At 39.4% G+C, this 25,103-nt stretch overlaps 1 protein-coding gene across 2 annotated transcripts in view; it reads left to right on the forward strand.

Moving 5' to 3' along the window:
- Positions 1 to 25,103, forward strand: part of LOC124777117 (transmembrane protein 181) — a 218,266-nt gene that overhangs the window by 128,384 nt on the left and 64,779 nt on the right. For both annotated transcript variants that reach the window (XM_047252401.1, XM_047252402.1), the window contains one exon: positions 5,994 to 6,096. In XM_047252401.1, coding sequence (XP_047108357.1) covers positions 5,994 to 6,096 — 103 coding nt within the window. The remainder of the gene's footprint in view (positions 1 to 5,993; positions 6,097 to 25,103) is intronic.

Raw genomic sequence — 25,103 nt, forward strand, 5'->3', positions numbered from 1 at the left:
TTCATGATCTGCCCGTACCAGTGGATACAGACAAAGTGAGTGGGACAAGGGCCACTCACAGACATTTGGGTGACTGGTCGACAGGACCAGCAACGGGGGTGGGAGCCATCTGGACGTTGGAATCGATGCGAGGGGAGTGCCGCCACAGGCAGTGGCGTCGGCAGACTGGAAAGGAGAAGCTGTGGTGATGGAGACTAGATTTCTGTCCTCACTGACGGCAGAACCTGCTCAGCGCGGTGGAAGGCTCTGACATTGGCCACAGGAAGCAAACCTGCCATCACTGCTGATGTAGCCCCAATTGCTGAGGTAGGCAGGCATGGCCAGGCCAGCTCCATCCCTGGAGTGGTCAGGGCAAATGAAGAACAAGATGTCAGGCCCATGGCCTGAGGAGGGCCCTACACCCATCCAGGGAGTGCAGCTGTTTCTGGAGGCATGCCACAAGTCAAACATTGGTGCAAACCATGAAGATGCAATGAGTATGCTGGCTGTAGATGACAGCCAGAATCCATTAAGGGTGCGGTTCAAAAGCCCTGACCCAGATTGGTGTGCCGGGCATGAACATCAACAAAACTGATGCCACTAGAAGATGCCTTCTGAGCAGCAGGAGGTTGAACACTGTGTGCGGTTGATAGCGATGCAGGAGCTCAGCAGGACTCTTAGCCACAATTGTTCTCATTCTGTAAGAGCTTACCAAAAAATGATAGCCTCCTTGGCTGGAAAATTGTGTATATACTTGCATATCTATGTCTTAAATGATTGGACAAGGAGTTCCGCCTTGCTGTTTGACTGCAGGTGGAAGTGAGGCGCCATTGTGTATACAAAAGTTTTCAAAAGATTCACAACAAACTTAGAACCCTTCTCCAAAACCAGGGTACAAGGCAAGCCGTCTATGGAGAATTTCTTCAACAGGGCCTTGACAGTTGTGTCTGCTGTCACCAACGGACAACAAGCGACATAAGAAAAATGATAAAAAGCATCAGTTGCCATCAGCCAGAAAGTGTGTAAAAAAAGGAGCAGTGAAATCAGTGTGGACTCTTTCCCAAGGCTGTGTAGGGGTCAGCCATGGCAAATAAGCAGCACCTGCTCATCTAAGCGCTTGCAACAGGCTGCAACAAGGTGTTCCACTCCCTGAACGATGCCTGGCTGAAACACATGATATCATGCCAACAGTTTTGTGCGAGAGATCTCCCAGTGACCCTGATGTAATGAGCAGAGGACACCCCACCACTGGAACCACAATGCGTGGAGTAAACCCTTCTGTCTACCGGAGCATAATGCCATCCAAGAGGGAGAGGCAATGGTGCAACACAAAAATTCTGGAGAGGGGCCAGTGGCCAGCCTGGCAGGTCGGATTCCCATATTGTGTCAAGCCAGAGCAATAGATCCGCCACTACAACAGAGCCAATACAGTCATTGGTGATGGGGAAGCCATCCACTGTGTACCTCATCTCCGTATCCTGTTGAGAACAAAGCTGTTCCTCATGGATGAACAAAGGGGACAAGAACAGAGCCCAGTGCTGAGGATGATAAGTGGCTTTGTCCAGTGAGGAGACCGACATGCCAAATAAGGAAACTGGGGGCCTTTACTCCACACAGGAACACAATTTTTTAAGGCATAAATAACAGCAAGAGGTTTTTGCCACCCGAGAATAATGTTGCTGAGCCACCTTGAGAGTTTTTGATGCAAAAATAATAGGCTGTTCAGAGCCATGTGAATGGCGATGGGTCAGGTCTGTAGCCAGTACCAGATACTCACTGGGTCGAAATGTTGCAAGAAATGGCATGGAGTGAAGACTAACCTTAAGCTGCACAAAGGCACACCTACAGCCTGCAGACTAAAGAAAAGATCCCCTTTCCCAAAGCAACAAATGCAAGGGATGGGTGATAGTAGCTGCTCTGCAAATAAACTCGTACATCGCTTTGCCGAGGAATGCTTGAAGTTCTCATAGATTAGATGGGGAGGGCAAAGTTGTAAAGGTGGTGATATGTTGCTCTATGGGAAATTTCATGACCCAAATAACCAATGGAAGGTTGGAAGAAGTGAGGCATAGTGTGGTTATGTTTCAGGCCTGCATTATGTAAAACAGTAAGCAAAGAACAGAGGTTACATGGGTGATCCTCTGTGGTAGCACCTTTCGTGACGATATCATCAAGGTTGTTAATGCAATGGAGGACAACTGTGGTAACCTATTCTAAAAAATCATTGAAAGATGACAGGTGCACTAATCACCCCAAACATCAATTGTTGATACTGATAAAGGCCGAAACGCATATTAATCACAAGCAGTTGTTTTCGTGCTTTGCCCAATGGAATCTGAAGATCTGGATGTAGGCTCCAACCAGATCAATTTTCAAAAAGAATTGACCTCCAGCCAACTTTGTGAGCAACTCCTCCGGGCATGGAGGAGGTGGCTGTCTATGACTGCCTGCTCATTAACATTGACCTAAAAGCTACTGGCACTGGTCATGGCCAAAAAAAGCAAGGATGGGCAGAAGACCTGATGTTTGCCATGAAACTGTGCACAACCCAAGCCTGGGGCAAAAAGATCTGATAACTCAGAACACAAGGAATACAGTTCGGAAGGCACCTGGTCTGACACTAGATGCACTACATCCTCAATAAAAAATCCAAGAGTAGCAAAGGCAACTAACCCAAACAAATTTTTGAATGAAATGGAGCAATGGTTTATAAATTGTCTTGCCATGAATTGGCTGAGAATAGGAGTTTGAATTTGCTATTTGTTACAGCTTATCAACAAACAGTAGACATGTGCCAGTGGTGAGAACCAAATCTGGCATATGTCTATGAGTTGAGTAGCAGCATGATGCACCCCCCCCCCCCCCTCCCCATATCTGCTTGTTTGATTAATGGCTTATCCATCACTCACACTTCAATGAAAAGTTTGATCTGGGCTGCAGACAACAGTGAACACGACGATGAAAGGGGGTGGAGGGGGGGGGGGGGGTCAACATACCGCTGCTATGTGACCTTTTTTTTACATTTATGGCCAGAGGCTTACTGCTTACGGCAGGCTGCCCACTCATGCTGTATAAAACAAGGAGGACGCGAAGGAATGGCATTTGCTGTTCCTTTTGCTGACGACATGTTCGTCTGCTTTGGCCCAGTTCATTTGCCTCCTCTTCCCCCAGCGCACTATGCTCCATGTGCTGGAGCTGCATGCTGTCAACAACGGCACCATCATTCCAAGCCTCTGATTGGCAGCCCATGGCACGGGAGACCTCGAACAACTGTGCAATATTCAAAACCTCTTTTAGTGAAGGTTCCTCAAACTGAAGGCCATAATGATGCACTTCATTACTAGGGGCTAACGAATGATTGCATCTCTGACTGTGATGTCAGCATAAGACTCCTGAAACTTAGTCTTGAAGAACTGGCATGTGTGACTGAGGTAATGAAGCTTAGTCGTCCAAACTTGATATTACTGCTGTGGCTGTTTGAAACATTCGTAGAATTCAACATGCGCGGTGACCTTATGCTGCTTGTAGTGTTAGGAGAACAGCAAACAACACATATTGTCGAAAGAAAGTGATGCTGGTTCTTGCAGAGGAGCTAACTGGCACAGTAAGTGATAAGAACAGACCCTTACAGACCTCTGTGATCCCACCCGGAATGTCACAAAAGCTGCTTTTTGTACGTGCCCCAGTATTCTATGGAGTGGTGGTGGATGAACACCCCTTGGCTGACATTGGGTTGTCGTAGCCAACAAATGCTCCAACTTGGCTGTAAGTGCCTGTTATTGTTGCAGAAGTGACCAGAGTAAAGCCTCTATGGAGAGCCAAATGGCGAGAAAATCACAGAATCTAAAACTGCAAAAACTCTACCCTGCTCTAACTAGGAACACAAGGAAACATATGGCCATAAAAGAGATACAGTTTATTGGATCATTGATTGACATCAACGAGAATACAATGAACTAGTTCACACATCTTTTAACAACTGAGGACCTGGAGGCCTATGCTTGCCATTATAAAGACGTTATCCACATCATGTGTCATTGGTGTAGTGCTGCATGTGCACGGTGAACCAATCGGTGGCTGGGCTGCGCCTGGCAGCCGCCTTGGATAGTTGTGAGCAAGCTATTTGAAAGGTGGCACGCTCTGTACTTTCTCTGGTGGATAACGTATGGCATGTATTCACAGACTTGTCAATTATAAAATGGCTGTATAGCTGAAATTGGTTAATTGTGGTTTAAATAAACACTGTTCCATGCAAATATACAGTATTTGTAGAAATAAGGTCATCTTTCAAGAAAACAGGACTTCAGAAACAAGTCTCAAGACAAATTACCAAGCAGTTGTTTGGATAAGCATGGAGATGACAGACTGTGCTATTGGTGGGGCTAAGTAAAGGGTGTGGAAGAACCAATTATCATGAGTTGCTGTGAGCAACAGTTTCATGCAGTAGGTGATTCTGTTAATCCCTGATCATGACTTTGCACTACCTTATTTCCTAATCATATGCATATAATTGCCAAACAGTGGCTTGATATCAGTGGTTGAGTAAAGTGGCAGATGTACAGGGAAGGTTGTATGTCAGACTTGTTTTCAGAAGTTTGAACACAGCATGTAAGTTTGTAAATGTGATAACCATAAAGAGAAATGCAGGTCTTTGGGTGGCAAAATGTCACTATCATGATAATGAACCAACTTCTAGATACTATTCTGTGTGACAGATGGTTGTAAGTAATTTAGAGACTTTTAGCCAATAGTTTTGAATTCTTGTAATTGTTGTCCCACAAATGAAAATGCAGCAGTAATGACAAATATTTCCTATTGATGTGAGGAATCCTACAGATGTGAGATAGTTGATGGATGTAGCTTCTAAAACGCATGTGGAGAAATCATTTTATGTCGTTTTTGTGGGGAAAAAGGAAGGAATGGCCATTATGGAAATCACTTTTAAAAAAGAAAAATAAATAATGCTGCATCACGTAACTTCTCAGTGTATAAACAGTTGCCAAAAAATTATTTTCATGAAGTGAACAATAACTGCTTCTCCTAACACTTAGTATCTGAGCACTATGCTGTGTGTATGTTTTGAAGCAGTAAACAAAATGTATTGAAATTGATTACTGGAAATTACCTTGAAGTTTTGTCAACTTTATTTCAACTGTCCCTCCCCCTTCTTGTTGCTCCAACCTGCCAACTACTTTTCTTAGTCAAATGTGTCAAGTCGTAAGCACTAGCTGTGACTGGTGTGTGCAGAGTGTAGCATCAGGCTTTTGTGTTCATGGTGTCAGCGAGAGAGATAAGAAGTTGTGTAATCCCAGTGACAGCACAAGTCTTCTCTTCAGTAGCATCAAGTGGACACACGATCTTAATATTCTCATCCAATTAACAACTTACAATCATCATGCTTATATGAAGAGGACATATTTTCCTGACATCGTCAGTGTGGGGGCGATTTGCAATGTGTGAAATTCTTCTTTAGTTATCACTCATTGTGAAGACAGTTTGAAAGAAAAATGAAGATTACTGTTTAATGTTCCACTGATGACAAAACCATTAAGAACAAAGGACAAGCTCATAGTGGAAAGGGTGGGGAAGGAAACTGGCTTTTGTTCATTTTGGAAGGACCACATGGCATTTGCACTAAGCAGTTTAAGAAAACTAAAGACAACCTAACGTTGATTGCCACTCAGGGATTTGAACTCCACTTTTCCAAAATACATCCAGTGTCATAACCACTGCATCACATCATATGGTGACAGGGTAGAAATTTAATCCAGAACAGTGGTGCATGGTTTTGATGATTGAGAAGTTTACACTACCACCTTTCATTTCCTTGTCTGCCAAATATTATGGTAATATTTTATGTGTCACCATGATTTACACTAGTGTGTATTAGTGACCTTGTCTAGTGACAGAGGCAAGTCGTCAACACAAAGTTTTCTGTACATAATGATGTCTTACCACCTTTTAATATCTTGATAATTGTACTGCTCTTTCTTTTATTGTCTTTCTATTTCCAGATGAGACTTTTGACAAGACATTCCATGTCAGTGTTTCTATTGAAGGTTTAACTGCAGACCATAAACCTGTCACCATACTACACAGTGACAGGGCCCACAACAGGTAACCAAAAAGTTGATATGTACCGTCACATGGTCAAATTTCTTTAGTATTTGAAATGTGAAAGAAATATACTGAGATAGAGAATAGTTTAGTTTTGCATTAACCTTCTTTTCAGCTTCCTGTACTTCTCTCTGCCATCTGGTATCTCTGGTGTAAATAGATTACAACTGTTAATAAATCTGAGGAAATTAGTAATTCCATGGGTGATAAAAGTGTATCTAGTGAACTGTACAAATCATATACCAGTGTGATAGTCTTCCCTCCATCTTGAGCTTTTCACTTGAATTATCACACAATATTAATTTTTCCCCTTTCAATTTGAGACTTATGATCTGTATTGAGATTCAAATTTTTTCACCACCTTTGGTGTCTATAGATGTCATTAAGTATATGTTTTCAAGTAAATTGTTTGTAGTTGTGTATTATTCTCCATGCAGTGAGTTATGAATAAAGTTGTTCTGTAACTATGTGTTGTGTCTGTACTGTCAACCCATGTCTCAGCAGATGGCATGTTGACAATCAGAATCATTTTCAACATTTAGATCTTGTTGATCTGATAATATTTTTCAAGCCCATTAGCCATTTTTTCTTCTGTCTCGGTAGAGGCTCTTGCTATCACCTGTGTTTTGGTTCCACTTCAAACTTTGGAAGATTTGTATTATCTGCCTTAATTTGTTGCTCTCAGTGATGGTGTTTTCCTTCTATAAAACTTTTCCTTCTATAAAACTTTCACATGAATAACACTACATGCAGGCAGTTGTCAAAGGCAGTAATGGGGTAGCACAAGGGAGGACATCTGACTACCCCAGAAATAAACTACACGAGATTCGTTCATACCTGTACCGATCCTGTACCAGGAAAAAGGCATAAGAAAAAAGAAAGAAGAATAATGGTCTGTTCCAGGGCAGCAAATTGTCAGAGATATTTCTTACGTTTCTGAAATAATTTTGATTGTTATCTTTGGGTTACAAATTTCAGATCTGGGTCAGACAATCATGGGCTACTCTGAATGCATGAAAATAGAACAGCAGCCACTTCTTTCTATTTAAATGTGTTATCAGTTCTATTTTCTTGTACAATTACTAATTTGTCCATCACTCTACCTATTGAAATTACCCACTATTCTCGTTTTTAAGTCTTTTGTTTTGATAACTGTGCCCTGCTATGTTATCTTAACTATAAAACAGAGTGTTAGGTGACAGGATCAGTTTAATTTTGAGATGCTACTATTTATTTTCTTCCTGTGCTACCAAATTATGTGAAATATTTTGTGTCAACAGCCTTTTCACCCATGTACCATACATGAATGAATAGGAAATGGGGAAATAAATATCATTTAATAAGTACCCCGTACCATGCACTGTATGGCATCATGCTGAGTACAGATGTAGTCTTCATAGTGGTCCTCCATTTGTGTCCATCATTGAAGTCAGCCATGTTGTTCAAATGGTTCAAATGGCTCTGAGCACTATGGGACTTAACTGCTGAGGTCATCAGTCCCCTAGAACTTAGAACTGCTTAAACCTAACTAACCTAAGCACATCACACACATCCATGCCCGAGGCAGGATTTGAACCTGCGACCGTAGTGGTCACGCGGTTCCAGACTGTAGCGCCTAGAACCGCTCGGCCACTCCGGCCGGCAGCCATGTTGTCTTAAAGGAAGTTTGTAGTCCTGGTGTTCTGGCAGCTTGCTTTAGATAGTTGAACTTCCAAATTATGTGGTAACCTGGATAATTTTTTTCTGTTTCTTTGCTTTATTTTCCTCAATACTTGAACTACTTTTTTCCAAAACATAGTTGAAAATGAGTAATGAAGAATGTCAGTCACCTTGCCTGACACCATTTTTGACCTTGAATGCTTTGGAGACATCATTCATAAATGTCTTCAACACTTTTTTATCGGGGTCTTGGACACATCATTGACATCAGACTCATCCAGAATATTAACTGGTTCTGCTTTCAGTTATGTCACAGTACATATTTTATGGAAATCTAAAATTTTCATATGTGTAGTTCATCTATGAAAGTCATGTTTTGCTTTACGCTAGGAAAAATTATTCTCGCAGAATATTTTCTGGTCTCATAGGGACTGTTGATACCACAGATCATAGATGTTTATTTGAATAATTTTAATGCCACAATATTAATGGTAGTCACATTTCTTTGCATTCTGTTGATTTACCTCCTTAACAGAAAGGATGATGTTTAGATTTAAAATATTTCACTATAAAAGTAAAATTAAACACAGAATAGAAAAATATCAACTATGGCATTATAACAAAAATTGAAATTTCTGGATGCAATAATATATAAAATTAAGGAAAGGAAGTCACTCACCTGTAGGTGATGTAAGTGTGGAGCATAGAAACATGCAACAGGAAAGATCATTTGCACTAGCTTTCTAGCATTTGCTGCTTCTCTATTATAATTACTAGTGCACACAACCACACAAACACCCAGAGTTTGGGTTTTGGTGTATGTGTGGTTGTACGTGGGAATGTGTGTACCAGTCTTTTCTGTTGCATGTTTCTATGCACTACACAGTGGGCTCCTGTGGGTGAGTGGCTGCCTTTCCTCACTTTTACATATAAGTATGGCATTACACAGTTTTGGGCTTCAGCCCTCCCAATTTTTGCTTACATAAATTTTTAACCAAAGGTGATTGAAGCATTTTTCAAAAACTATGTTAACTGGCATTAAAGTCTAATGATCATAAACACATGTTTACTCAGTCATCAGCCTCGCCACCATTTCTAACAACTATGCTGTTGTGAGTTGCCGCAGTTACTAACAACTAGGCTGTTGTGAATCCTATAATCCATTCATCATAAGAATAAACCTGATGTAAACAAACACACACACGATGATTGGTCAGAAGCCGTAACACACGTACACTGGCGCTGTTACGCTTTTGGAAGTGGGTCCTACTTATGTATTAGATATCATATTACTAAGTTATGTTAAATGGAACTTTAAGAAATTCAAATTATTAATAGCCATCAACGTTCCTCATAATCATGCTTCAGCTATGTAGTATTTATTTAAAAAATCCTGTATAGTCACAGCCTCTGCAGCAATGTTAATGCACAGTGTGAAAATGGCTAAGGCTGCTTTCTGTTCCGTAGTGAAACACGCATGTGGAACACAGTTAAAAAGTGCTGAGAAATAGGCTGGTCTTGATGTTTTCATAAATTTAGGGAGATATTCGGCTTTGAAGCTTTTCCAGTGTTGTATATAATGCAGTCGATCAATAAAGTTACATTGAACATGTAGCACGGTCAGTTGCGTAATGGAATGGGAAACAAATGCGGTTATTAGTGTGTTAGTTCAGATCTCTCCAGTATCCCTTTTTTTTCCTCATTCTATTTGAAATGTCTGCATCTTGTAATTATAAAACTAATCACCATTTTTTATGAATAATGCATGTCTTCTTATTTCTAATTACATACTGGACACAAAATTCCTGTTTCCATTTCAAATACAAATTCTTAATTATTGATGTTTTATGAAAGACTGTTCAATATTTAATTAACTATATGGTGAAATCCTTCAATAGTCTCTTGCATTACACACAGCTTATGCTGAAAAATTACAGTGTGGTTAAGTCAGGAATTTTCATCATTCTTGTTTTTAATTACGATAGTATGTTAGCTAAAAACAATAACATGTTGCGGTTTTTGTCTAGTCGTCTAAGGAGCATATTGTGGCAGATTTGCAGTGTAGTATTTCATTTTGCGTAAAAATTAAATGACATTTGAAGCTGTATTGTTCCTCTGATCATCTCTTTTTACATGTGAACTGCAACTGGTCACATCACTGCAGGCCTAGCTGTAGCAGCTAAACGGCCAGTGCTGTCCAAGTTAAGCACCGGTAAAGCTGTTGTCCCGTATTATCGCTAAGTCATTGTGCACGTAATGCATAGCACAAAATGTACCCTTATTATCATTCTTGACGGTACTTGAGACAGCTTGGCTGCAGTCCCACGTGAGGCAGAAATCCAATGAGGTTCCAGCAAATGTGGAAGAGTACATATGGACATGTTTACATCAGGTTTATTCTTATGATGAACGGATTATAATACGAACAGCAAACAATGGTCTGGGTAAAGACAATCATTCATGATATAGAAGATCTGTAAAACAATAGACATCCATTTAAGCAAGAAATTGCTCATAGTAACACAACTTTAGAAGTCATGTTCTTCTTGAAAGATCATCGGTGCAGCACATAGATACGTCCTGCATTGTCCCAACTTCGTGATCGCATTGGAATGATTATTTGTCTTGGACAGAGTTAGTCAACTGAATGCTTAAAAGGTGAAAGATAAAGAAGGTCTAGAGAGAGAGAAAGAGAACTCGAGCACTTGCAGGCAAGAGTAGTCGCATATTATGCCAAGGTAATTGAAGGAGAAAGGGCAGCAGCATAGAAGCAGTTCTCTGTCTTTATTAAGCCAATCAGCCATCAGTAATATGTCCACTTCAGTAGCTGTCATTCCTTTTACACCAAAAAAGCTCTCCTTTATATTCTTGCAAATGGCGCATCTGCAGTGATGGACATTATTATGTCGAAAGCCTCACCAAGACCTTCAGGGACAACATCTAGCCACCAAACTTAGTCCACAGAACAGATTGTTGTTGCTATACCCTCCCATACACCCACACCTAATTTGCAATAACAGGATAATTGAGATTTAGACCTGAAAGCAGGTGAATTCTGCAGTACCCACCTGCACAGTATGCTGTGAGAACAGCAGCCATGTAATTCAATACTGGATCCTTCACACATTTCCGGTCAACATGCAGTACAGAGTTCACTTTGCAGGATCATAATGACTTTATCACTTTCTTCCTGACTTTCACTGCTAGCTTCAGACAAGCTGTCACTTAAAATAAAGAAAATCAATACAGTGAGATGAATCACATTACCGAAAAGATCGTAACAGCTACATTAGTGACCACAGTTCTCATTCACAGCTGCATTTGGTAACTGGGCCCTATGATAATATGGTGATATTACAAAAGTGAAATGAACACATGGTGCAACCAAGCTTGTTCTCTGGCTGTAAACAACTAACCAATCATTTTGTTAGCCCAACCTGGGTATAATACTCATTGTATCCTCACTAGCAATGCTGATAAGTATTTGGCTCCTATTCTGCCCAAATGTCAATGCAGTTCTTAATTACTGCATCATCACCCATACATGACCCTTGTATTTGAATGTTGTTAGGTCCTTCCTCCCCCACTCACCCCAGCCCATCTGTCAGACTGTCTTGAGCTGTGGGGCGATGATTGCCCCTCTTTTTTGTTGTTATATCCTTTAGTTTATAATCCTCATGATGTCTTCGTTAGTTCTTGTCATCCACGTACATCTGTCCTTATTCCCATCCCATATGCCTCCATCTCCCACTCCCTCCCACACAAACACACACACACACACACACACACACACACACACACACACACACACACACACTATTCTGCTTTGTACTTCTCTGGATCCATTGCTTCACTTATGTTGATAAACATAAACTTAAATCCATGTCACCACAATGTTTTCATAGTGGTTTCCTCATCATGCCCCTCTTCCCTTTTCAAAACCCACACACCACTGCAGAGTAGAAATTCATTCTAGAAACAATCCCATGGGCTGTGGGTAAACCATTTCTCTGCAGTATTCTTTCTTCCAGGAGTTTCAGTTTCGCAAGGTATGTAGGAGAACTTTTGTGAAGTCTAGAAAGTGGGACAGAGGTACTGACAGAAGTAAAACTGTGAGAACACAGATGTTTAGCCAGAGAATCACTTCCCCACGAAAGACAAAAGTCCCAGGTTCAAGTCCCAGTTTGACACACAGTTTCAATCTGTCAGAAAGTTTCAGATCAGTGAAAATTCCGCTATAGAAAGAAAATTCATTCTGGTTGAGCACTATTGTTTAACTACTTCATTATCTACTTAACACTTCGTCTACATGGTAACTGTGTTCACTCATTTAATTTTTTTATTCAGCCCAAAATTTTTCATTAAAATACAAACAGCCAGTACAATAGCTGAAAAGTCTTATATATTTTGTGACATTTTTTGTAAAATCATGAGGTTAACTGTGTTTGGTCACAATTAGTACAAGAAGCGATGTAAGTGTTTCTCAGCATAATAAAAGTAACAAATTTTAGCAACCTATTGGAACTTCAACAACCTTTTTTTGACTTTATATAAGAAAACAAACAGTAAATCATAATTTGGTTTTGATTATCATAACCATCATGCGCTGATTTCGAATATAACATCCATTTTCATTTTCCCTTGACCGTCGGCGATATCTTCTGCCCGATAAGCGCGGCGCTGCCGATGACGCAACATTGCGTAATACACTAACTAATCAGTATTTTCAAATCATAGGCGGCCGAAGAAGAGAATAGAAGCTTTCGAAATGTGGTGCTACAGAAGAATGCTGAAGATTAGATGGGTAGATCACATAACTAATGAGGAAGTATTGAATAGGATTGGGGAGAAGAGAAGTTTGTGGCACAACTTGACCAGAAGAAGGGATCGGTTGGTAGGACATGTTCTGAGGCATCAAGGGATCACCAATTTAGTATTGGAGGGCAGCGTGGAGGGTAAAAATCGTAGAGGGAGACCAAGAGATGAATACACTAAGCAGATTCAGAAGGATGTAGGTTGCAGTAAGTACTGGGAGATGAAAAAGCTTGCACAGGATAGAGTAGCATGGAGAGCTGCATCAAACCAGTCTCAGGACTGAAGACCACAACAACAACAACCATCATTTGACCAAAATTAATTTACCCAGATCACATGAGGAACCAGCGATCAAAACCAGTGTAGCAGCTCCATTCGATAGTACTCAGTGGCAGTCATGTAGTCTGGGTAAATTAATTTTGGTTAGATGATGGTTATGACAACCAATACCAGTTTTCAGCAGTAGAAAGAAAAGTAATTGTGGTTTAGACTGTTACTTTTTATTCTTATAAAAATATATAAAAATAGGCAATATAGTTGCTACAATACGGGTGGCCAATAGACATTTACCTATATCAATGACCTGTCTTTGTTGACGGAATCCAAACTGAAGAAAAATAATAATAATCCATGAAGAAGATAGGTTTTGTAAAAATTCCAGCATGGTGGATAACAGAGAAACAATTTTTCTCTCAACAAAATTACACAATATGATGATTTCAGGAATGCACGCAGATATTCTCTTATAACAGAAGTGTGCCCAGAAGGCATACTTTCCCATAACTATGGTAGAATTTTGTACAAATTTCATAATTTGAAAACTTGTCTAGTTGGCAGTAGTATTGTTTTCTCATTGGTGGTCGGTTGTGATACATTGAAAAGTAAAAGCAGAGACTAGTATTTGTTTCCCTCCTTTAACTTTATGCAACGTAAAAAATGAAACGTTAATTTTTCCATATTCTTTCTCGTGTTGAAAAAATATCCCCATATACCGAATTAAAATGTACACTCATTTCACTCGAATTTTCTTCTCAAAAGGAGAGCAAAGTAATGGAGTAAAATAGAATCAACAAACTGAATAATATTTAACAAATAAATATAGCTTGGAACACAGGAGAGAGGTAGCGACAGAATTCAAGATGTGAAGGTGTTTTCTGAGCTGTGCCTGGGTAGCTTAGTCACTAAGCCACTGCCACTGCCACTAGCTGGGAAACTGCAGTCAATCTGCAAAGGAGACCTTTACCAAATGGGGCTGACAAGGATGATGGACATATACAATGAAAGCCAGCACTACTGCTCACAGTTTTCTTTGACTCTTGGAAAAGCATCATGGAAATACTAAAAATCCTTAATTGGCAGATGTTTGAGGATCAGCCTCCTAAGTATCCCTTCTGTAGGGATCATGAATACCAGAGTAGACTATTTACAGCATGCACAGAGTCATTAAAGCTGTCATACCTCCCGTACTCCTTACACAATTGGAAGAGGTAGAAAAGTACTTTGCTAAGTGCCCTCTGCCACGCACTTCACAGTGGTTTGCACTTTATGTATTATGTAAAAGGTTACCATTGCCCATAAAAGGAAAGATCCAGGATCAAGTTCAAGTCCAGCACACAGTTTTAACCTGTCAGGAAGTTCCAGAGTTATTGCATTCCACTTGGAATTATCTCCCAGTGTGTTGAGCTACAGGCTACTGAGGTAATGCATAGATATCAGTAAATAATTGGTTTTAAAAACTGAGCAGTAGGACACTGTATAAACTGTGTAGTTCAAATGGCATTTCTGGCCAGTTCAGATAATTTGTTACATATACAAATGTAACACAATATAGAAACAGTTTTTATGTAAATGTTGTATCTTTGTCTTGAATTTGAAGTGGAGTATTCTAATGCAAACCCACGAGAAGTTGTCCCAAGATGAATGGTGGGAAGTTGAGGATTCATAGAAATACTATTCCAGAGTGATAATAAAATCTTCACACACACACACACACACACACACACACACACACACACACACACACACACGTTATTAGTAAGCAGCTGATGAGTATTGCAACTGAAAGAGAAACTTTTTTTATTTATATTCTAATTTTTTTCCAAAGTAGCACTTTCCAGTGTATGGAGTAAATTGTCATTTACTATCATTTCATGTATCAATTGATTGACTGGCAGTAGAAAGGGTTACATCATGGTAGTTAACAGTCAGTGTATCTTTCAGGATCTATTTTCCACTACCAATGAATTCCATAATACGAGGTCTGTTTAAAAAATTCCAGAACATTTGTAATTTCATGCCAGTGGTGCACTGGAAAGAAATGCAGTTGGCATCCCTGCAAATGCGTGTGTTTAATGTGTAACTGCCAAAAGTTTCATTGTTGTATGTCTGTTATTGTTCAGTGCTGTATTGAATAGAACATTGTTTCACACAGTCTGTGAATTTTGAAATGGTAGAGTTAGAGTAACAATGCATCTGCATTAAATTATGCGTGAAACTCATTAAATCCTTTCCAAATGATCCATGAACCCATACTCAGTGTTATAAATAGTTCGCATTATTTAAAAATGGCCGACGGAAGTTAAAGATGACCCTTGTCCAGGAAGCCCATTGACGTCTACTGATGACACTCATGTCAGGAACTGTGCATGCCAATCAAAGACCAACTGTTCAAGAAATTGCAGAAGAATGTAACATCTCATGAAATCCTGACATCATCTTGGAGTGCACCATGCGGCTGTCAAGTTTTGTCTCACAGCTCATGAGTCAAGACCACAAAGACCTTCACACTCGCAATCTGTGAAGAGCTTTTGGACTGTGCAAATGAGAATGAGATGTTCTTTTAGAGAATTATAACTGATGATGAGATGTGGGTCTATGATAATGTTGTTGAGACCAAGGTTCAATGTTCACAGTAGGTTCAGAAAGGTTTTCCAAGACCAAAAAAAGGTTGTCAGAGCAGGTCAAACGTCAAAGCCATGTTGATAGTTTTCTTTGACTTTGAAGGAATTGTTCATCATCAATTCAAGCCACAGGGACAAACTGTTAATCACTGGTGCTATAGACACGTGTTGTGACGCCTGCAAAAAAAAAATATGTGAGAAGAAAACGGCCTGAAATGTGGTGAGACAGTTCATAGCTCTTGCATTGTGATGATGCACCCACACATTTATCTCCATTGGTGCTTGACTATTGCACAAAAAACAAAATCACTGTGCTGCCTCATCCTCCATACTCTCCAGACCTGGCGCTGGAGACTTATTTTATTTCTGAAGTTGAGAATCCCGTTGAAAGATTTGCAACAATAGATGAGATGAAGGAAAATTAATGGCATACTAAGACTGCTTCCGGATGTGGAAACAGTGTTGGGAGCAGTGTATCTATTGTAGAGGAGAATATTTCGAAGAAGACCATGCACAATAAATAAAAGGTAAGCATAAAAAAAATTTTGTGGACAAAGTTCCAGAATTTTTTGAACAGACCTCTTATGTAATGTATTCTTGACTGTTTTCTTTAATTTTGAGACCTCCATAACTAAACCAATTAAAGGGAATACGAGAGATTGAAAGGGTAGAAAAGGAAAATGATAAGTGACATGTATTGCATTAAAGCAGGTCTGTCAAACTTAAAAGCATTCTGCATACATCTACACGGAGCAGAAATTGTTAAGTATGTAATAATATCTAATTGCATCCTGAGGTAAAGATTAATGTTAATAGACATCATGTTCTGTGTCTCATAAAAACTGCCGTTCCCTTTTTTTCATGTTTATCCCTAGGACTGAAATGCACTCTGAAGAACAGAGAGGACCAGGGAAAAGAAAGTGAAAAGCAGGTGGGGTCTGTGCTTCATTATTGTTTGACAGGCCTGCTTTACAATACATTTGCATCACTCTACAGTAGTAACAAGATTGTAAGTTTGGTAAGTCTCGCACATTTTTTATATTTTCAGCTTCTTATTCACAACATTTCATGGAACAATATATTTGAAGATAATTTTCTGATAATTTTAGTACATAAAAATACTACAGTTCATAAATCAAAAGCTGGAAACAATTATTGGAATGGAAAAGTATGCTGCTTAAAAAGTGAATTAAGGAACATAGCATTTGCAGTGATTTTCTGAATCCATTCATATGGGCACCATAAATTTTGAGTACCAGAATTACTTTGAATTAGTTATTATTATCCATTTCATAATTATTGACCCCTATTTTGGAACTCATAATCTGATTACATCGCATGATGAACATCACTGTGTTGTACCTTGCTGGATTTGTGGAAATATCTACTTTTATCTGGTGTATGAATATTACTTTTTTGTTGAAAAGTGGGTGACATGCATGGTATTATTTAAGATAAAGCTTGTTTTTCTGAGCAATTTTTTGTTTGGCATCAATTTTGAGAAGTCATAGAAGCCAGACTGTAGTTAGGAGAAAAAATTTTCCATGCATAGTTTCATGATACAACCTTTTTCTATTTCCAGGCAGACTGTCATTATTTTCTGTTTAATCGTTTCATTGCTGTAATGACAGATGTAAGACACAGTGACTAAGCTTACCACTGCAGCTACTGTGCCAGAGAGAACATGAGTGTAAAGCTGAATCTTTTGTTGGTTGCATCACATGTCATTACTAATGAATACTCTCCATGTTTCTCAATTAAGAATTTGAAAAGCAGTTGCATTACTAACTGCAGTCTTTGCAAGGCTGTGGTGAAGCATAGGTGTCATTCCAACATTCTGCCACTGTAGTAATGTGTGACAAGTGCCTATTCACCAGTGAAGAATGGCAACTTCGTACTCACATTCCAATATAGCATTGCCATATTCGGTTGTTATTGCGAGTGAACACTTAATATACAAGCGGGTCTCAATAAATGAGCATTGAAATGTATTGTACATTTTCAAAATAAATGAAAAATCGATTAACTTGAATAAATTTTGCAGGAAAGAATGATAAGTAAAATAAAACATACCTGAATCACTTTTTTTGATGACTGAGGTGTCACTGCTACTGTTGCAGTCACCTACTTCGATCACAGTGGTTCTGTTGCTATGTCAAGACTGTGGTTTTATAGTGCGTGTCTGTTTTCAAGTTTGTGCACATGACTCATTGAATTCATTCAGACACCTTGGGGATCAGTTTCCAGAGCTAAATGGCATGATTATAAATTACCGTTCATCTTAAAATACTTCTTCACTTTTGCTACCTTGTTCTACACAAGGGCCCATATAAGTTCTATGGTGTTGAATTTGCAATGTGCCACAGGCAACCACAGAACTTTAATTTGGTTATGCACTGAGTGCAATACATTTTTCAGAATATATTCTTGTGATCTCAAGTGCAGTCCCACATGCTACTTGGGCACCTACCTGATTTCGTAAATTCCTTATATGATGTAGTAGCATCAGATGGTATTATTGCATTCCATCCATTAAACAATAGAATCCTTCTTTCATTTCATAAATGGATTTTGTAATATTAGATTTATCATCATTTATGGATCTTGATCTGTAGCAATTGCATATCTGTTTGGAAATCGATAATGTAGTTGGATGCAGGTGCACTACATGCCGATGTCAGCAGCTGCCAGCCTGAGGCAAAGCACCCATTAGTAACGAGTGGTACTGACATCAGCGAAGCCGCCAAAGGCTGACGCCATCACGTGCTGCTCTCAATGTGAAGATGGCACAGCTCCTGGCTTCCTACCAGCCTCGGGGTTGCAATGTACCACACCAGGAATGACAGTGTTTATGCCTTGGTATCCAGAAAGCCTGAATTCAAAGGGATATGTCCACACTGGGTAGTGATCAGCAATGATCGGGCCCCGTAGGAACCGGTGTACAGTAAAAAGAGACCAGGCAGCCCCTAGCCCAAGCTCAAACATGCGACCTACCAGGAAGGTAATCAATAGAAGAAGATAATCACCTGGCATGTGACCTAGCAATGGGAAGGCACCAAGTTGTCTGGATATGTTCTCCAGCTCAGGCAGATGCCTAATGCTAGTAGAGATGAAGTATTGGAAGGTGAGTGGATGTTTCATCTTTCACTGCAGTAATACTTGTCTTGAAGTTAACAGCTTATGATGGCAGTGGCATTCAGCATCACGCAAAACTTCCTATACTGTCATGTACAGAAAACATCGGCAAGCATAAGAGAGTGAAGGTTTGATTTGGGGTGGTGGTGGTGGAGGGGGTGATGTTTATGAGAGCCTACTGCCAGTACTGATTGCACGCTTTTACTTGGCCCCTGAGTGGAGGATGCTGGGAGCAGAAGCTTTCAATCAGCTCATAACACATAGGCTGCTGAGGCAAGTCACACATCCTACTCCTAAAGCAGCCAACTCGTAGAGTATAAAAGAAATGAACATGTAAGGAGTTAATGTGTCCAAGAAGTGACACGAAATTTGATGTCTAATCACTAGGGGGACCCTCTCTCATTATGTACATGATATTAACAGTCACTATGCCCAACAGCGCTCACAGATCAGCACTATATTCACAGTGGTTGCTTATTGTTACAGCGCACAATACCGTTATGTAGGTAATGTTGGCAATGAGCGTAAACATTACAGAGCGGCACAAAGTGAGGCAACATCCATAGATCACAGAGCGGCCAGAATAAAGTGTGCAGCTGTTACTTCCCCAACAGTTGCACCCTACTCCAGAAGGGACAACAGGCTTTCACAGCATAGTGTTGCCATTGTGTAATGATGACTTCATTTGTTCTGGATTTTTTGTTTAGTCACCTCCTGCAGGAGCCTAATGGAGCTGTAATATTGCCCAGCTTTACTCTTCAGAAGCACTGGCTAGTTTGTTATGCTACATCAGCTTCCTTAATAAATTTGCTAAGTGCTCTTTCATTCTGAATATGCCTTTTACTGAAACAGTATCTGGACTTCAGGCTGACGCTTGCTTCCCTCTGTATGATGTCGTTTTGCTGAGCGTTGCTGTAACAGTTCATCACACCCATCAGAGTCTTGGTGCTCTAGTTCCTTGCAGAATTGCTTTGGAGACTTCCATTAATTACATTATTTCAAAATAGTGATGGAGGCATCTGGCAAAATCTCACCAAATCTCATTTTTCTGGGGTGTGGGGCAATGAAAACCTCATTTCAACCTTTTTAATTCAGAGAATATACATTATTGTAACAGATAACCTTTTTCTTTTATATAATTAATCTTAAGCAAAGTGGCCACCAATCTTTGTAGTCTCCCTGAATTGAACCAAACATTTTATATGCGTGCATGCCCAGGATTCCCCAATTTGAAACAAGCACTGCACAAGTGTTAGATTTCATTTGGGGAGCTGTCTGCTGCACCAGTCAAAATCACTGCATTCAGTGAGTCAGTTGTGGTGTTCTGCAATGCATATAAAGCCGATGTTATTGTGTTCACATGAATTTGCCTTAAAATTCTTACAATGCTTGTGTTAAGTGGTGTGCTGACAAGTCGAAACACTCATGCAAGCAAGAAGTTAAATGTTTATGGAAGGAAGCTAAACTGAAGTTCAACAACAAGAATTCTCTTAAAGAGCATGTTAATCAAGAGACTGAAAAGCTACGTAATCATATGATTCAAAGGAAGGTACAAATAAAGTCATTCATCTGCAAAGTAAGTAAAGGTTCAGTGACATTTATGTACATAACATACAAAGAAAAGTTGGTTTTAGCGATCCTGAAAAACTGTTAAGAGTATTGCTGTGGAGCCTTTTCATCTACCTGTCTCTGTTCTGCCCATCCAAATAGTACTTGGGGTTGGCATTTTTGAAATGTATTAAAAATACTGTTTAATATGCTTCATAAATAAAATGTGGATCTGTCAAACTGTTTTAATCTATATTTAAAACAAATTTTAAAAATTTCATTGTTACATATTTTTACCCAATTATGGGGTCAGCCTCATGTGGAGAAGGGGGAGTGATAAAGACGACATCACACCAGAGAAAACCTCTCACCTAATTAATGGATCTTCCCTCAGTTGAGGAAAATACTTGAATCCTGCTCCACTCAGCATTGTGTTTCTCCTTCTGTAATTTGCACACCATAGACTTAATGAACTTATGCTTGTCCACGTTTGCTTGCACATTATGTCACCTTCTCTGTTGGCTTTCACATCTTTCTCATTCTTACAGTCAGTAATAGTAACGGTGTTAACAGCAAGTTCTTGTAGCTTTCAATGAAGTCATTTTCTACCATTATTTTCACAGATTACACTGTGAGGTAACAAGGCACACTACTTTGAATTGGAACATGATTGTACCTAGTCATGTAACCAAGTTAGTTTCTGCTATATCGTCATTAACCAGTTTGTTTTTCAGAGTAATATAATGGGTACTAACAGATATTGGTGTGCCAAGAGAGATATTGGACCATAGGATGTCATTGAAATTAACTATGATGTACTCAACCCTGTTTTTTGCCACTGGGGGTCACACTTATACATGTGCACACCTTGCCGAAGAGTACTTATACAGTTGTCAGTGGCTGCTTTGTAACCTGCACCAATATAATTTCCTTTGAATGGCAAACATTGGAATAGATTTCCAACACATCCTTGGGTACTGCAGTTCTCCTAGCCTCAGTTTCTGGTAGCTTTTATCCTACAACTAGCCTCTGTCTTCACCCCTATTCCTAACACATTTCTTGCTCTTTCCTCTCAGTAATAGTTTTCTCTCACTGGGTTTCAAGGCTGTCTGGATCTCGGATCTGTACACTAAGCTGTTCGTATAAGGCTAAGAAAGAAAAATTTATTACTGCACTGTGGTTCAGAATAAAAACTGTGAAATGTAACTTTCAGTTGCTGCTAGGGTGCAAATCTGTTAGGGACAGCAACTAATAAATAAAATAAAAAATAAATAAATACTCCACTCTGACCCATAACCCTCTTAGTATGGTGTGTAATGGACATGGAAAATGTGGTTAACCTGTTCACAAAGATGAAACTGAAGTGAAGGATGACAATCTGCAGTCATGAGGTAGATGGTAGGCATATCTGTGGAGTTTCAAATGTTGACCAAATGTTCAGAATGTTGTCTGGCTCACAAGAGTGAAATGTTATCATATAATAAAAGACAAAAAAAGAGTTAGTGGCAGCAAAATTGTTCCCCTAAATCATCTATGGTTTGGGAAGGCATCACAAGGATTTCTGGTAATGGTGCAACATGTTCTGTTAATACTGTCATGAGGAATGGGATTCCCCAGACCAGCAAAGGAAATATCACCCAGAGTATTTTACTCGAATTATCCTCACCTCCAGGCAGTATCCAACTTCCCACCACCAGCACTCAGCCTCTTCGAGAAACAGTTGTTTCCTATATTTACTGTTTATCAATATGGGATCAGTATTTGACATTTTCTGTGCCGCATGACATGGCGTTGCCTTTGTGACAGCAAGTGAAAAATAGACCCTATCTTCCCAGCATGTCAGCAGGTGATAAATGCACAGCAGCATGTCTTAGCACCTCCTAGAAGTTTTAACTTCATATATGTTGTTGTTATTGTTGTTGTTATTGCAGTCTTCAGTCCAACAACTGATTTTATGCAAGTCTCTTCATCTCTGCATAACTGCTGCAATCTGTGTACATTTGAACCTGCTTCCCTCCATTACCAAATTAATCATTCCTCATTACTTCAGGTTGTGTCCTATAAATCTCTCCCTTCTTTTAGTCAAGTTGTACCACAAAAATATTTTCTCTGTGATTCATTTCAGTACTTGTGTGTTGCTTATCCTATCTACCCATCTAACCTTCTGCATTATTCTATAGCACCATATTTTTAAAGCTGCTTCTCTTCTTTCCGGAAAGCATTTGACATGGTGCCCCATTGCAGGCTGTTAATGAAGGTACAGGCATATGGAATAAGTTCACAGATATGTGAGTGGCTCAAAGACTTCTTAAATAATAGAACTCACTATATTGTCTTCGATGGCGAGTGTTCATCAGAGACAAGGGTATCGGCAAGAGTGCCCCAGGGAAGTGTTATAGGACTGCTGTTGTTCTCTATGTACCTAAATGATTTGGCGGACAGGGTGAGTGGCAGTCTGCAGTTGTTTACTAATGATGCAGTGGTGTAGGTAAGATGTCAAAGTTGAGTGACTGTAGGAAGATACAAGACAACTAGGCAAAACTTATCAGAAATTTTGCTGCTCAAATAACAAAATTTATCTTCTATTTTTAGTGTCTCATTTCCTAATCAAATTCCCTCAACATAAGCTGATTTAATTAGACTACATTCCATTCTCATCTGCTGTTTTCAGTGTCTCACTTCTTAATCAAATTCCCTCAACATAATGTGATTTTAGACTACATTCTAGTCCGTTTGTTTTATGTTTGTTAATGTTCATTTTTTTGAGATGCTATCTATTCCATTTAGCTGATCTTCAAAGTCCTTCACTTCTCTGACATTGTTGTAATGTCATCTGCTAACTGTAAAATTTTTATTTTTTTTTTGTCTTTGAACTTTAATTCACTTTCTAAATTTCTCCTCGGTGTCCTTTACTGTACGGTCTATTTAGAGATTAAATAATATGGGCTTATAACTGAGGTCTGGCTTCTCTACAAGCTGTAGGTGACCTTTCACTTCCTGTATTTTGTCACCGATAACTTCAAAATTTCAAAGAGTGTATTCCTGTCAGTATTGTCAAAAGCATTTTCTAGATCTACTAGTCCTATAAATGTGGGTTTGCCATTCTTCAGTTTATCTTCTAAGATATGTAGTAGGGTCAAAATTGCCTCTCTTGTTTCTACATTTCTGTAGAACTCAAATTACTCTCCCAGATTGGCTTCTATTAGTCATCCAATTCTTCTTATACATAATTCATGTTGGTATTTTCCAGTTATGACATATTAAACTAACAGCTCTGTAATGCTCACCCTTTCACTATCTGTGTTCTTTGGTATTGCAATTATTATATTGCTCTCGGACCCTGGAGATATTTCTGCTCTCCCACATGTCCTGTATGCCAGATGTAACAGCTTTGGCATAGTTGATTCCCTCAAGGGCATTAATAATTCTGAGAGAGTGTCATATTCTCCCAGTGTCTTGTTTTGACTCAGCTCTTTCAGTCCTCTGTTAGGTTTTTCACATGGTACTGCATTATTGTTCTCATCTTCCCCTTCATGTTCCTCCAGTGTAATGCTGTCTTCAAGGTTTTTCATTTCTTATATATGTTCCTTCCACATTCTAACCTTACTTTCTTTGCATAGTTCTGGCTTGCAACTGGACTCTTGATATTTGTACAGCTGCTTTCTTTTCTCAAGACAGTTTCTTATACTTAGCATTTAACTTTCCTATACTCACGCACACTTCTACAGCTTTGCATTTATCTTGTGCTCTCCCACTTTGCACCTACTGCCAATCTCATTATTTAGATGTCTGTCTTCCGTTTTTCCTGCTTTGTTTGGCACATTGTTATACTTTCTCCTTCTTCAATGAAGTTTAGTATCTTGTGTGTTCTCTAAGGACTTGTTCTGGACCTTGTGTTTTTGACTAACTGTTCCTCTAGGGAAAGGATGAAAAGTTTCATGTATCTGGGAATTATTATGCAGTAAAATGATAAAAATGACAAAAGAGAAAAGTGATGTGCAAGGAAATATGATAGCTTTTTGAGGAGTATGAGAGCCATGACATGGAAGAAATAAGTACATAGAAAAGTAAGAAGGTGATATACCAAACCTATTATACATCAATTCTGCTGTATGCTGCAGCAGCCTGAGTTATGAATGCAAGGAAAAAAAGTGAGACACAGGCAAGTGAAATTAAAATTTTCACGTCAGGCAGGTTTAACATAAATGGAAAAGATTGGAAATGAAAGTGTGAGGAAGGTTCCCTGCAAGAGAAGATTAAGTAATGAAGTATTAAAATGGTATGAGAATGCAAAGAGAATGTCTGAGAAGAGGACAAGTAGAAAAATACATGAGATTAAGATGGAGGGCAGGAGACCAAGGTGGAGGCTAAGTGCAAGGACTAAAAGGAATGGAAGAAAGCATTCGGAAAACTGGTGACTGAGAGATGGTGGGAAGACCAAAGAAAATGGAGAAGCATACACCAAGTAGACCCTGCACGTGGCAGGAAACTGCAAGATGATGATGACATTAGTGACATCTTATCATATCCTTTTATTCAAGAGAATGGCATCCTTCAAGTTTGTATTTGAAGGGCAAACTTACTTTTTAAATCACCACTCATATGTAAGTGTGGCGTCTGTGAGCATAGACGGCTTATGGTAATTTCAATGCAGATGCCCACAACATCTGAACTGTTGCAGGACTCAGCCAAAAGCTGTGAACAAAGGCATTAATGGACAGTGGACACTACTAGCATATGACACGTTGAGAATTTGGGTTGGATGGGAAGTGTGTCCAGATGGCCAAGGCAGTTAAAGCGACTGGTCATATGAAGCAGGAAACCCGTGTTCAAGTCCCAGTCCAGCACAAATTTTCACTCATCACTGTTGTAAGGAGTGTTGTTCAGTGTTCCTTATTCATGGATAATTTCGAAGTTTTCTGTTCTTCTTCAAACTGTCCAACAATTAGT

Source organism: Schistocerca piceifrons, chromosome 2 (genome assembly GCF_021461385.2).
Source record: "Schistocerca piceifrons isolate TAMUIC-IGC-003096 chromosome 2, iqSchPice1.1, whole genome shotgun sequence".
Classification (NCBI taxonomy): Eukaryota; Metazoa; Arthropoda; class Insecta; order Orthoptera; family Acrididae; genus Schistocerca; species Schistocerca piceifrons.